Below are 14,857 nucleotides of genomic sequence, written 5' to 3'. Positions count from 1 at the left end.
TCTCAGTCGTGGTTTTATTTTTTTTGTGATTTTCACTAAAGTACACACGGATGAAGAAGGCTGCGAATTAAAAACTATGGTATAGATTCTTTTCATCCGAATCATTTCAATGATGGCATGATTTTCATATCTTTCGGAAGCGAGCTTGGTTTCGTCTAATTAAACTGATGAATGCTTTGTAATGTATTTCCACTCTTAAAAGCTAATTAGAAGCAAGTAATTAAAATCAGTTTATGAATGTTTCAAATTCTTAATTAAAACGATTTCAACTATAACACTCAATTTGAATTTGGGCGTTGAACACCAAGCTAGCTTTGTCTAAATTTGTCCAAAATGTTTTTCCCTTTTATCTCAATTTTACTTGTTGAGATTTCTAACCACTCTATCGATTGTTTTGGTGTTCGTTTTCAACCAACAACAATCGACATCAAGGGAATATCCGATTGTCCACAAAGCGAAAAGAATCCGGTGCATTGGAGAGGAAACCTCACTAAAACGGGACTAAACAAATATAATGTAAATGGAGAGGTGACGATTAGGGAATTCATCGAAGGTCCATTAGAGGTAATACGTTGATCTCCGATTAAAACATTATGGACACTTGATACATAAATTCGCTTGAACCTTTCAGTTGAGAATTTTCGGCAGCCGATGTGATTTTGCCATGACGACGTGTGAGGATTTCAATACGTTTGTCATTCGTGACATTTGCAAAATACTTGAACAAAAGAACCAAATTTGGAGCGATCTAATGGCACATGTACAACCGAAAGCTAAATGTCCAATCAAAGCGGTGCCAATGAATATTGTAAATGCCACACTCGATTTATCCTTTTTATCTCATTTACCAATGAACAGCGGATATGCATGGGTACTTACTTTCAAAATATTCAAACCTATACCGAATATTCGGTATAAAAAGCAAATGATTTTCTGTTTGTTGACCGAATCAATTGCCACTAAATCAAGCAGTGTATCGACCAAGACAATTAAAACTAAGGAAAATGTGTAAAATAAAAATGTTTAAAATATGTAATAATAAATATGACCATCCATATGAATCCACTGTTCATTATTTTAAATCAATAATAAATATAAATATTTTGAGACGTGAAGTGATCAAGACGTACATAAAATTAGCTAGTTTCACTTTTGCGTATTTGGAAGTTTATCATTTGCTGCGTATTTTTAGCACTACATGAAATGTAGAGCTACTAATCTGCTCTTTTTTCCTAGATACTTTTTGAGTGTTGAAACAAATTATGGTGAATTTGAATTTTATGCTCATATTTTTTATTTATTTTAAAACAGTGGCAGTAACGACAAATAAGTGCATAATATCTCAAAGTGCCAATCAAATTTTTATTATCAAATGTTGTTTAAAAATTAAATTAATTTTTCGTATAATATTTTCTGAGTCTTGAACAGAATTAAAGTGATTTTAGATTCTATGCTCATATTATTTATTTAATTTAAGCCAAAGGCAGTATATTTCAAAAAAGAAATTAAACCAAGATCTTGTAATTCATTTTGCAAATAAATATATTACTTCAAAGTTACTTTGATGAAATACATTTCATGTAGTGCGCCAAAAAATAGTTTGTTGTGAAACAACAAAATAGATTAAGTAACTAAAAACTCATGTTTCTATGGAGCGAATGTTTTTTCTATGTTACGCTCCAGCGAATTTATTTCTGTATCGCTTCTTTACTCATTGCCTCGTATCTCCGTCGAAATCTAAACCATTTCATCAATCGGTCTGCGTCATTGATATGGTAAATTACCGAAAAGTCCCACAATTAAATCGACATCAAAACGAAATTAGTTTGATGATAAGATTTTTCATTTAATTATTTTCTAATGCTTTTGTGAACATTTACTTTTTGAACATTGAAAAAAATGGAAATTAATTTTTGTACGGAATTAAAACGGAACATATCAGATTTATTTATATCAATTTATTCACTGTACCATATAATGATGCCATCTGATGCTTAAACTGTTCGAAATCTATTCCAACATTTCCCACATTTGCAAAGTGTGCTATCACTTCGACAGACGAAACTTCATTTGTGCAAAATTCATTTATACCAAAAACGGAAGAAGCATCCGCACAAGATTATTCTAATTCTTGTATCCATTATCAAGTTCCTTGATAAAGTGAACGGTGGCCGTTCCCAAGCTCGTTCATTAACTGTGAATAACTTTTCAGAATGTCCACAGGATAGAGAGAATCCAATTCACATCGATGTCATCTTCACAAGAGCTTCCCTTAATAAATACGTTTTAAATGGAGCATTCTATATAGAAGATACTATAACCGGTTTAATCGAGGTGAAAACTTCTTTAAATTCATCGCATGTTTTAATTCTTAGTTCTGTTTTTAGCTCCAATGGATTTTACAACGATGTGACTTCAAATCGGATAGTATAACGCAATGCACGAAGTTTGTAACATTCAACATTCCTGACGTTTGCAAAATTGCTGATCAAAAAAACCAAATCTGGACCGATGCCATTGAGCACACACAACCGCGAGCAAAATGTCCACTCAAAAATGCACAATCACGCTTACAAATGCTACCATTGACTTAAATTATGGAGCTTTTCTTTCACTTGAAGTTCATTTTTTACATGAAAAGTTATCGGAAATGCATTTAAATCTATTCCAAATGTGTAACACAAGAAACGAAAGCTAATATGCTTGATATGAGAAGAACCAGTGACCAAAGCCAACCGGGAACAAGGTGCGAATAGTGGTGAATGAATACTGATTCGCAAAAATGAACCGTAGGTTATGAAAAGGACATGATTTTGGATAAATTAGTTACAACTTCTGAATAACCACATTCGGAGCAATTGCAATCTGTTTTAAATATCAAACTAATGATTAAATACATGCAAATAAAATGTCTTCATACAAGATTTAATGAAGAAAAAAGAGAGTTTTGAATCCGTTTCTGTTTTCATATCTATTTATTTCGATAGCCCATTTATTTATGCAATCTCCAAATAGCAACTTTCTTTAAGTAACTGATTCAGAAATAAATTGTTTGGAGTGTCATCCGTTCAATTTAGTATTTAGTTGTATGGCTTCGACTATTATTACCCTGTAGCAAATAGCCAATCTGAAGAATCTGCCGAAAATTGTTACTACGAATTCTTCGTATTTCAGCTATCATCGTAATGACATTAAAATATACTTTGCTGTATGCATAATCATTGTTTTTAATAGTTCAAAAATGTCATGAGAAAACACTTAAATCTGTAATTCAGATCAAAATCGAAATTCGAGTTTGGCACAAAAACTTTGAAGCGGAAATAAATTGTACCTATATTGAATTATTTAATTGACATTTTGATTAGAAATTTTGAATGAAATGATTCAAATGGACGTGCATAAAGGATTTTTTTAAATAAATCTCATCTTGTTTTGTTCTATTAATGTAGGTGTACTCATTGTCGTTCATTTAATTTGCATTTGGAATGGCAAAATTATTTAATTCAACGTTTTCATTATGCGATATTGATCTGAAATCGGAAACGGAAACGGAAACATAAATAACAATTTGCTTAGAAACATGACAGGGAACGGTTTATACATGAAAGCGTCGCTAAAATCACTTCTGTCTTTTCGAAATAGTCAATCAATTCGGAATGAAGAAGAGTCTATTTTGTTCAACAATTAAAATGCTGCGACATCGATTCCTTTTGACTATGGTGCTCGTATTCAAGTTATTCACGGAGAACGCTTACTTGGAAGCTTCAACATTAATCATAAACAAACATGGAAAATGTACAGGCGACGAAAAGAATCCAATCCATTTCAATGTCAACTTTACAAACTTCGCTAACAGCAAATATAGAGTGAATGCAGAATTCGCGATAGACGAAACCGTAAACGGGCCAATTGAAGTATGTGTGATACAAACAATTTGTGATTTTAATATTTTTCACATAAATTTTCCCAATTTTCAGCTTCAAATTCTTGGCGAACGATGTGACCTCGCAATGAATCAGTGTAGTCATTTCGCCACCTACATTGTACCAAACTTTTGTGAAATCTTGGGTCAAAAGAACAAAATTTGGAGCGACGCTGTGGAGCACACACAACCGCGAGCAAAATGTCCACTCAATAAAGGCTTAGTCAGGGTTACGAATGCCACCATTAATTTTAGCTACTTAGATCTTGTACCATTCATTAGTGGCTACACGTGGGTTGTTTATTTCAAAGCATATAAACCCATCAAAAAGATACGCCACAAGAAACGCATGATAGTTTGTTTCATAATTGAATGCACTGTAACTGAAACTGTCAAGAAGAGAAACAGATGATTTGATGTGATGAATTTAATTTTCATGTCCAAAAATTGAAAAATTGAAAATCAAGGGAACATTTGCTGACTCATAATATTTCTGTTGAAATCTAGGGGGATTTCTCACACAAGAAGTTTGAGCAAATGTGCAAAAATTTCTAGTATTTCTTTTTTTTTATTGAAATTGTATGAAAATGTACTGAAATGACGATTTTGCTTGAATAAAAAAACACCCTTTATTACATGTAATAGTAAAAGTAATAGTAATAGGATATCATATTACATTTGTAATATGACCTGTAATAGGATGAATGTAATAGCCATTACTGTAATGGGCTGTAATAAGTAATAGATTACACATTACATTACTTCTATATGTTGAAATACTCCAAACTTACATCGGAACTCCAGTTTCGAATTTCAGCATTCATCTTTGTTTCAATGACCAGCATCGGATAGGTGTAATAGCCAAAACCTGTTTCAATAACAATAACAATGGAAGGCACTTCGACGATACATACTTCCGGTTTGCGCTCAGCAAACGATTGGTTTTTCCAGAAGGAAGTGGGTTTTGGAGGATCCTCAGGATGGACCAGATCCGGTTTGACATTGCCCTGGCCCATCCTGAAGATCCACTTCCAGAACCGGGAGCAGTTTTGAACGATCCTTGAGATCCACCAAAACCCACTTCCAGAACAATTTCATTGAAGCATAATTCAAAAGTTCAGTGTAAATGTACATTTATTTCTAGGGGTTTCACGCAACTTAAAATTCATCTAAAATTTCAATATTTCTCTTTTTTCTCTAAAATTCTCTGGGATTCACCAAAATCCGTATTATTTCGAAATAATCCAACATTCACCTTGAAAATAATGTTCTGGAAGTGGTGGATCCCCATGATCGTTCAAAACTGCTCCCGGTTCTGGAAGTGGGTTTTGGTGGATCTTCAGGATGGATCAGACTGGGTTTGACAATGCCCTGGTCCATCCTGAGGATCCACTTCCAGAACCAGGAGCGGTTTTGAACAATCCTGAGGATCCACCAAAACCCACTTCCAGAATTTTTAGATTCAAAAAATTCTAAAAAAATTCGAGTTTATGAATAAAAAGAAGCAATATCTATAGTTTACACATAAAATGGTTTTATTTCCAGATATTTAGTAAAATCTTCGGCCTTCGAGTTTGCGTGAAACCCCTAGATTTATTTACACGCATTGACAAAAATTGATCGAATCTGACCGAATTCAAGGAATTTTTCAAAATTTATAAGAATTCATTCATTTTTTTCGTGAGAAATCCCCCTAGGTTGAAATTGTTCAACAATAAAATAAATAGATGTGATAAATGTACGAAATTTAATTGAGATATTGGCGAAAAATTGAAAGCAATGTTTTGAGAATATTTTAATACGGAATTCAGATAGAAATCGGATTTTGACTTTAGCACATAGGCACTTTTGATATTCAAGGTGCACAATTGCTCACAATAACATGATAGCTATTTTGCCTACAATTAAATACAATTCAATTCAGACATGAATGTTATCGATATAAAATCGTTTGATTGAAATCAGAGATGGTTCGTCGTTTACCGCGGGCTATGCTAAAACGTATACTATTTGGTGGTTCGTGGTATTGATATTACATTTACGTCATCTCTGATTGAAATGTCTATCAGAGATTTTGGTGTAAATTATCCAACCGGAAGAATTTTGCGCATAAATCTAATCTCGTATCGCTATGTATGCACAAACAACAGTACAAAATTCATTCATTTTCATTCACTCGATTTGCATTTGAAATCGCAAAATTATATATAATTCTATGGTTTGAGTGAAATATAATAATGATCTAAAATCGGAAATGCTAATTATTCCTACCAATTCGAAAGAGGCGCAATTTTGATTGAGTTTATATTTGTCTATGAAAGCTTTAGACAGCGAATTGGTTCAGGTTATACGTCACAATAGAGTACCAAACACTTGTTTGAAACAAGACATCAGTTCGTGTTGAATTTTGATCAGTTCATTTTGACGTATTTTTTAACGCATTCAACGTTTACATCGATTGTTATCGATTTGAGCAAGAAGAATCGCTTTGAGTGAGGAATAATTTCCAAACAATATCAACTGTGGTTGTTTACAAGCAAAACTAGTGCGATAGCTGATATAGCCGGTGAATTTGACATATAGTTCGGAGCGCAACCACAGATGGCCACATTGAAACGGTTTGAAAACTGAGACGACCTTTATACGTCACCAAGGCGCATCATCAAACTGTCAAATCATGAAAAAGTGATGCTTGTTTCACACAACAGGCTCTCCGTACAGAATTGAAACGATAGAGAAAAAAACTTTGAAGTTTTCCTGTATATTTATAACGTAAGTTCATGAGCACAAACTATTTAGCCGCCGACATTCGACGATAATAACATCATTTCATCATAATTCGCATCGAATAATTGCGTGTGCGTTGTGTGTTAGAGGTAATTTGGTTTTCTTTGGTTCTTATTGGACGCCGGTGTTGTGCAGTGAAAATGCATAAAATTCACTGTTAATGGCGCAAGACAGAGAGTGAAAAAAACATTCGATTGACATTCGCATTGCAAACAGAAAGTCGATTCAATTCCAATCTAAAGAAGAAAAAAATCGGCTCGTTCTTCGGGGCATGCCATTGCTTTTTTTAATATCCGAACTAGTACATTCAAAGTATTTTGATTCAGCGGCAAATTCATTTTTACTCAGACTGTTCAATTTCTACAAATCAATTCGAAAACAAGTGATAGATACATCAAAAATGGTTACAACTGAGAACGACATAACCTTCAAAAAAGTGTACGTATTTGTGCAATATCCACTTGCATGGTGTATTTGCACTCATTTCAAATTGTGACGGAATGTCCGAACATTTGCTCATTTTTCCACTTTTTTGTCTCCATTTCTGCGTTTATCTCTTTTTCCATAGTATTTTTGAGGGTGGCGAACAAAGTGCACACGAAACGGATGGTGCTAGCATAGTGGTTGTGGGCAGTGCTGGTTCGCACGATCATGGTAGCTCGAAAATAAAATTGAAAAACATCGTTGATTACAAGTGGGAGGTGAAAAATTACATTGGCCGATTGATTGCTGTGCATCTCGAAGGCAAATACGTTGCGTATGCAATTAAAGGTAACTATCTATAATATATAATCTGATAGCAAAACACTTTATCACTGCTTTTTTTCTCTTTTTTTCATTTTCCATTTGTGCAGTCGCTGGCAAAAAAGGTAATATCGAAGGAATGGTTCGGGTTACAAACCCAGTCACCGGTCAACGAGCTCTCATTCGTGGCAAATCCAGTGAAGTGCTTGACTTACAGTTTGCCCATATTAAATCGCAAATTATATTGGCTTCCATTGAAAATACCGCTCTTCATATCCATAAAATTGAAACGGTCAACGACAGCATCATTTGCACGTTGCTTCTGAAAGTTGACGATCCCATTGAGGGTCATGTACCGAGATTCGACAAAGTGAATTGGTGTCCGTATGTGCCCGAAAACGAAACCGAAAGCGACAGTGATGCCGGCAAACTTTTGGTTTGGACACGAGGCAACAGTTTTCAGTGTTACAACGTGGGATCGGTGGTTGATAGCTATGGAGTGAGTTATTCAGACTAATATATTTCTTTTCAGAAGTCATTTTTTGTGTTTTTTTCAAGAATTAGATATTTTTCCACCAAATTTTCATCTTGAAAATGCCAATTAAATTGCTTTGATTAATGTCATTGAAAAATTGCACAGATCCGTACGAATATCGAAAAAAACGAATGTTTCTGTGCAGAATTTAGGTTAAAAATGGTTAAACGTGCAAGTATATTAGAAACACAGCTCTGAACCGTTTGAATATTCAACGAAGTAACCTAAAGTACATCAGTTAATCTTAATGATTTTTCTTATTTCAGATCGGAACGCATCATGCTAACGAAATAACTGAAGGTTCATTGAAGTTTGATGAGGTGTCTGCGATAACAGATGCTTCGCTGTCTCCAGACGGCACCACATTGGCCATAACACTTGAAGATGGTGATATTCGCTTTTACCAAGTCTATTTCCACATCAATGAAGACGAACCACGACTCTTACACCAATGGACGCCACATGACAAGAAACCAGTTAATGGCTTATTTTTTTTGGACGATCATACCAAATCGGCTGCTGGGTGAGTTGAAATTGGATTTTATTTGTCAAAAATGAACATTGAAAATAAATTGAAAAGCGGTTCTCCAAATTACTTCTGAAATCAAAAGGCAGTTCATCAAATTATGTTATTTCGATTGGGTTTTCAGACAGATTTTATTCACTTGAAGTGTTCAGCTGAAGTATTCAGTAGGTTCTATTCGCCCATTTTTCAATTCAATCTCTATTCTCCCTCGTCCCATCTAGAACTTCACTGTGGAAATACGCGATCACCGCAAGTGACAACAATACCGAATACAAAATTTGGTGTTGCGCATCATGGGAATGTATGCAAACGATACGTTTCGAAGCGGCTGATGGCAAGCCAATGTTCTTCAAAACCGAAATCGATCCCACATCATCGTATCTCGTGTTGACTGATGCCAAGAATCGAAACTTGTACGTCATGCAAATCGTGCAAACGGACGACGGTTCGAAAAGCGACAACGATCAAAGTAGTTCGAATGGAACGAAACCACTTGCATTTATCAAATCGATCACCGAATTTCCCGTATCATCGCCAATTCTAAGCTTTGGCATTGTCGATGCGCCGGTTCGCAAATACAAATGCGCATACAATGACATGTACTTGCTCGAAGATCTCGAAGATTACGATGAGGATACATTGAATCGTTATTGTGTTGTGATCCATTTGTTCTTGGTGCAACCGAAGAGCGTACAAGAATGTCATGTTCTGTATCAGCCATCGTTGACCGAAGATGTTGATGTTGGCAGCTCGGTGTCGGCATTGTCAGAAGGTGTGAATAATGAACGCGAAGAAGAATTGTCAAATGATTTGGCAACAATTTTGAATATCAAGTCTTCACACGATGACTCATCAGGCGGTTCACTGTCGAGCGCATCGAAATCGGGCATTCAGATGCGTGGATTGCTTGATTCCAGCACCAGTGGCAATGAAGGTGCCAAATTAGCTGAATTGACCAAGGGTGAGAAGTCGGCTTCACAACAATCGATTAATAAACCATCGTCAGCTTTGAATTTACTCACTCCAGACTCGTTCCATTCATCTGGTAAACTCACACCTGAAGGCGTCAGCAACGAAGTTTACTCGACGTTGCGCATGTTGGCCGGCGAAAAACCCGTGGAAAGTGCACCAAATCCACTTCTCCAGTTGGTGAACAACAAACAAAGCGGCGACGAATCGGACAACGTGCAATTGTTGCAACAAGTTTCGGAGGAAAGTAATGGAACCATTGAAAACAGCCCAGAAATTGTTCCACCATTGCCACCAGCATCGATGCTCACCACAGGCGTTTCGGGCGGATCAAGTCCAAGCCGGGAAGTTCAAGAGATTTTATCACAAAAAGGCTCCGATTGCATTAATGACTTTTACAGCAACTCCATTGACATTCAAGATGACACAGACGCAAGCGTAAATAACGGTGATGTGGCCGATGGCAACGACGAAGAAAAGAACAGCAACCAAGACGATGATGAAACTTACACTTTGAATAACAGTAAGTTTTTTGACCGGCTTATCATCATCATGATGAGTATTTAGACATTTTCAAATTTTTTACCCCGATTTTTAGTGACCGAACCCACGAACCAAGCAAACAACGGTATCACCGCATCAAGTAAGACCGATTGGCCAGATGCACCGACTGTAATGCAAACATTCAACCACAACCCAGCATCGGCTGGACCAATCAACGATATTAACATCAAACTTGATCAGTTGATGGAAATCATTCAGACGCAAAATTGCCAACTCTCAGAACTTCGCAACGAAGTCATTGAACTGAAAAAATCTCATTCCAATGCCGCAACCGCATCAAAAACCGTTTCAAACACGGAAATCAATACACAAAAACTTGAACTTCGTCTGTCGCGTTTAATCGAAGAATATCTGATGCGCTACGAACGCGAACACAGCAAACGGCTTGAAGCGTTCTTAATGGCACGGTAAGAATGTCGTTTCCATTTGGTTTGAATTTTAAATAGTATTGGACGACTCGATTGGAGTAAATTTTATGAAATTTAGTTCTAACAGAGAAGAAAAGGGGAATGAGATGGCATTTCTTTCCACCGAAAATGAATGAATTAATTGAGTTTTCTCTTTTCTATACAGAGACAATCAAATTCGTGATATTCGTGATAATCTTGTGATTGGATTGGGTCCCGTATTGTGCAATCAGTTGAGCGGCCAATTGGCGCAATTGTTTGTAAACGAAATACAGAAACATTTGTTGCCAGTGGTTGGAGCACGTTTGGATGGTATCAAAGCACAAATTCAAGCCGAGATCGCACAGAAGCTCACCATCACCGACAAAGTTATCAAAGAAAACATCTCCAACATTTGCAATAGTAAGGTAAGGGAAAATCGACGAATTTTGTTTGATTGGCCAATCTGTCAAAATTATAGTAAACCTAAATTGAGGTTAGGTTTGATTGACACCAGAATTGAAAAAAGTCAACACTTCAATCACTTGATAGACGATTTTGGCAAAACTTGAACGAATAACGAAAATGATTTTCAATTTCAGCAAACAATGGACATTTTCGGTCACTCGGTTGTTAATGGAATCAAAGGTGGTTTACAAGAAACATACATTCAATCCATGCGATCGATCGTATTGCCGGCTTACGAAAAGGCCAACGCTGAACTCTTCAAGCAACTCTATGACACATTCAACAAGGGAACCATTGCATGTAATTATCGCTTGAAAATTTTCAATTTCTGTTTGAAGTGAAAATAAGCAATAGAAATGATTTTAAATGACTTTGAATTGCATCTCCAGATACAAATCAACTTGCAAGCTACACAAAAATGTACGAGCCAATTCATGCCGAATTGGCCAACTTGATGCGAGCTGTTCCAGAGCAATTGCGTAGTTTGAACGAAGCAACAGTCAATATGTGCACACAACGTGTGAGCGGCGAAATCAACAAGGATATCAAGGTTATGCAAGTGAACCTGTTGAAAACATTGAAAGAAAACATCAAACAGGAGGTTTGTCATATTTCTATAATTGGTTTTGTCAATTATTCCATCCAAACTGTTTGAATTCACCTAAAAACTTTCAATCAACTTCCAGATCAAAAAAGGTTTCGAAACGCAAGCAGCGAGCTTGGAAGATTCGGTTATAATGGCGGTGCGTTCGCAAGCCCAGACTCCAGCACCAAGCCTGTTCGATGTGCAAGAGCAAATAAAAACGTTGTTGAACCAAGGTCAAATCAACAAAGCGTTCCATCAGGCATTGCTGGCAAACGATTTGCATTTGGTTGAATACGCACTCGAGCGTGCCGATTACAATCAAGTATTCAATCCATGTCCACTGGAACAAACCGTGTTGCTGTCATTGATCCAACAAATCTCCGCCGATATGTCAAATCACACTGATCTGAAGCAAAAGTATTTGTCCGATGCCATAATCAATTTGAATATGCGCGATCCCATCACCAAAGAGCATGCGCCAAAGGTTCTCAAAGAATTGTTGTTGAATTGTCAAAACTTTGTGTCAGCCAATCCGCACAGTTCGCTCAGCACTGGCGTTCGTATGCTCATCATGGCTGTTCAAGGATTTGGCATCAGTTTCATGTGACACGATCGTAAGAAGCGCTTAATTAACACAACAACATTACCATAACTTACTCTACACACATATATTTTGTCCACATCCTTTCAAATCCCTAACAAAAAACAAAAAACAAAAAACAAATCTCTTAATCTGTTTCCGTACTCATAAAAATTACGACAAAAAAAAACAAACAAAATACATTCATTCAATATTATCGTCTTCTTTTTAGTTGATTCCAACGATTCGAAATCCACACACACATACACACAAATTGTTATATTATATTTCGATGATCAACTTTTGTGAACAGTTTAAAATTTATTGAATAAATTACATTAAAATTGCATTTCTTATTTGAAAAATAAAAATTGAGCTTATCATATTTTTTGTATATCGATTTATTTGTCACTTTGCAGTATTTCTTTGATATGAGTCGGGACTTTGACACGTTTACGCTTCTTCTTTCCAATGGTTTTGTCTTGAATGGAATCGATGCTTGCTTTTTTCGGTGCGGCACTTGAACCAGGTTTCTTCTTCTTTTTCTTGCACGACAGAGGATTCGGCTGCTTCTTCTTTTTCTTCTTCAATTTTGGTTGCGCGTCTCTTTCCGCAACTGGGATGCCTTCACTTTTCTTTATGGCAACTACAAGAATGTAAAGAAACCATTAACAAATGCGAGAAAAAAAATCATCAATTAGTACTAGTTTGATTGGTTTCTTACAATAACCTCACTTTTGTCCACCAACAACAACTTACCAAGTTTCTTCTCATCAGCCGTTCCGAATTTAAACGACTCGTTCAATTTAAATTCCACCGTTTTGCGACTTAATTCCGATGGTTGCTCCAACACTGGTGTTTTCTTGTGCAAATACATAATTGGTTGGCCGGGCTTTTTGCGGAGGTAATCTTGCAGTTCACGGTCTTGCGTTGCAATCACATAGCGGTTATTTTTGATCTGAAATGGTTCCAAAAAAATGGATCAATCCATGAATTAGTAGTAAAAAAGTTGTGAACAATTTGAAGAATGAGTCCATCGGTTGAGATTGTTGTAGAATATTTGTTTTGGAATTTGAAATCTAGATTTCTCAATACAAACAAATCAAATTGATTGTTTCATTTATTATTATAGGAAGCATCTCCCAAATCGAAATGAATCCATTGATTCTTACCATCGATTTAATGCAAGCGATGCCATTTTTGGGTGCCTTTTCATGGCCACACTTGTGCACTAGAAACTGTTTGACAATATTTGTGGCTCCTTGAACTTTCGCACCAAGACTTTCCGCTTCCAAAATGATGCATTGTGTTGTTACTAATATGGTCTCGGCTTGGAAATATTTAGGGATTTGATCTTTGATGCTAATTTGAAACTAAAATCGAAAAACAATATAAAGGTTAAGTTTGGTCGACAGCAAAGAAATGACAAAACACAAACATACGTACAATTAATGCTGTTTGACAAAATGTAGCGTCGATCAATATTTGATATGGTTCCCGAAATCCGAAATTATTTCGATAAAAACTCAATGTTTTTTGTGCTTTCTTATAACGAGCGATTTTCATTGTGAAAATCTATTCAATGCGACTAGTCGACGATACAAAAACCAATTCTGGAATAAAAACATCAACAAATGGTTGACAGTTGCTGTCAAATGAATGTTTACACGTGCTTCAATGCCGCACAGGGTTGGACAATGCGTTTTCATGCGCTTTTCAATGCGTTACTTTGAAATTTCAAACACACAAGTGAATGTGTGTATAAATAGACTAGATTGTGTGTCTTTAGCACTTTCTTTTGTTTGATATTATTATGGCTTTATTTATTTTGTTTCCGTTACAACTGTTTAAACAATAAACTCATGTCTTAGTACGTATAGAGCACATACTCTTGAGATTATTACTTCAGAAATAAATTGATTGTTTTAGTAACTCGTATATTGGACTCTCAATCATAAAATCTAATTAAATGAAATTTACGAGCAATATTTTCGGATGAAGTTAATCTCTGATCTGTGGTGCACAGAGAAATGTTACCATTTTTTATCATTTAATATTCAATTTTCATTGCGAAACATGAAAAATATTTGGAAAATGTACGCAATTCTTTTTGCTAATGGAAATTTACTTGGATATTGAAGCATTAAATTGCACTAGCCAGACATGACTCTTGCGTCTTTTTTATGTGCTATCATTATAAATTTCAACCAAAATCACCATTAAAGGCGCTTATCGACTCGAAGTCAAAACCATTGCACTGTATCAGCTGTCGTTAGCTGGAATTTGATGAAGATTTTTAAAACCTCTCAAAAATAAACCAAACTTTTTTTTCGTACGAAGATTTGAAGGTTTTGCGTGGTTTTATTTTTATTTATTTCCATCGAAAATATGTATTTCAACAGGGAACCACTTGGGTTTTATTCAACAATTAGCTGAGATCAGTAACACAAAAATGGATATCACACTCTAAATATATTTATGAGATGATTTGAACACAATTTAAATTTCAACCGAATTATAGACGCTCCGTAATATTTTCGTATGCACTGCATACTATGCAGTCAATCAATCTTCTCTGCACCAGACCATTTTGCCGACTTTAATCAATGTTTATTATTCAATAACAATCAAATCAGTTCATCGCGAAGCATTAAAAGTTTTTGAAAAGTTCACGCAATTTTTTTCCGATTTTTTTTCCAATGGAAAATTCTTTGGTTAATGTGATATTAAATTGTGAGTCCATATCGAATGCTTGCATCTTTTTAGAGCTGAAATTATATTTTCAACCTT

General features: G+C 35.6%; 2 protein-coding genes across 7 annotated transcripts; one reads left to right on the top strand and one right to left on the bottom strand.

Moving 5' to 3' along the window:
* Positions 1 to 6,254: 6,254 nt before the first annotated feature.
* LOC129565415 (enhancer of mRNA-decapping protein 4 homolog) lies at positions 6,255 to 12,438 on the top strand. 6 transcript variants are annotated; one of them, XM_055440314.1, is made up of 12 exons: positions 6,540 to 6,798; positions 7,058 to 7,147; positions 7,278 to 7,480; positions 7,564 to 7,952; positions 8,255 to 8,511; positions 8,736 to 9,475; positions 9,542 to 10,006; positions 10,082 to 10,454; positions 10,621 to 10,861; positions 11,036 to 11,201; positions 11,291 to 11,502; positions 11,588 to 12,438. In XM_055440314.1, the coding sequence occupies exons 2-12, from the start codon at positions 7,110 to 7,112 to the stop codon at positions 12,092 to 12,094; spliced, it is 3,591 nt and encodes a 1,196-aa protein (XP_055296289.1). In that variant the 5' UTR covers positions 6,540 to 6,798; positions 7,058 to 7,109; the 3' UTR covers positions 12,095 to 12,438. The 6 variants fall into 6 exon arrangements, with proteins under 6 accessions (XP_055296284.1, XP_055296285.1, XP_055296288.1 ...); XM_055440315.1 differs by having other exon boundaries at positions 6,552 to 6,798; positions 7,036 to 7,147; XM_055440310.1 differs by having other exon boundaries at positions 6,274 to 6,798; positions 7,036 to 7,147; positions 8,736 to 10,006.
* On the bottom strand, positions 12,355 to 13,711 carry LOC129565416 (rRNA-processing protein UTP23 homolog). The gene is made up of 4 exons (XM_055440316.1): positions 13,514 to 13,711; positions 13,240 to 13,440; positions 12,827 to 13,025; positions 12,355 to 12,713 (listed from the first exon to the last, which is right to left on the bottom strand). The coding sequence occupies exons 1-4, from the start codon at positions 13,631 to 13,633 to the stop codon at positions 12,469 to 12,471; spliced, it is 765 nt and encodes a 254-aa protein (XP_055296291.1). The 5' UTR covers positions 13,634 to 13,711; the 3' UTR covers positions 12,355 to 12,468.
* Between the last annotated feature and the right edge of the window lie 1,146 nt (positions 13,712 to 14,857).

The sequence above is a fragment of the Sitodiplosis mosellana genome, unplaced genomic scaffold (genome assembly GCF_009176505.1).
Source record: "Sitodiplosis mosellana isolate CC-2019 unplaced genomic scaffold, AAFC_SMos_1.0 Smas_scaffold_2, whole genome shotgun sequence".
Classification (NCBI taxonomy): Eukaryota; Metazoa; Arthropoda; class Insecta; order Diptera; family Cecidomyiidae; genus Sitodiplosis; species Sitodiplosis mosellana.
The sequence above is the reverse complement of the archived record's forward strand: the minus strand, read 5'-3'. Positions and strand labels throughout refer to the sequence as shown.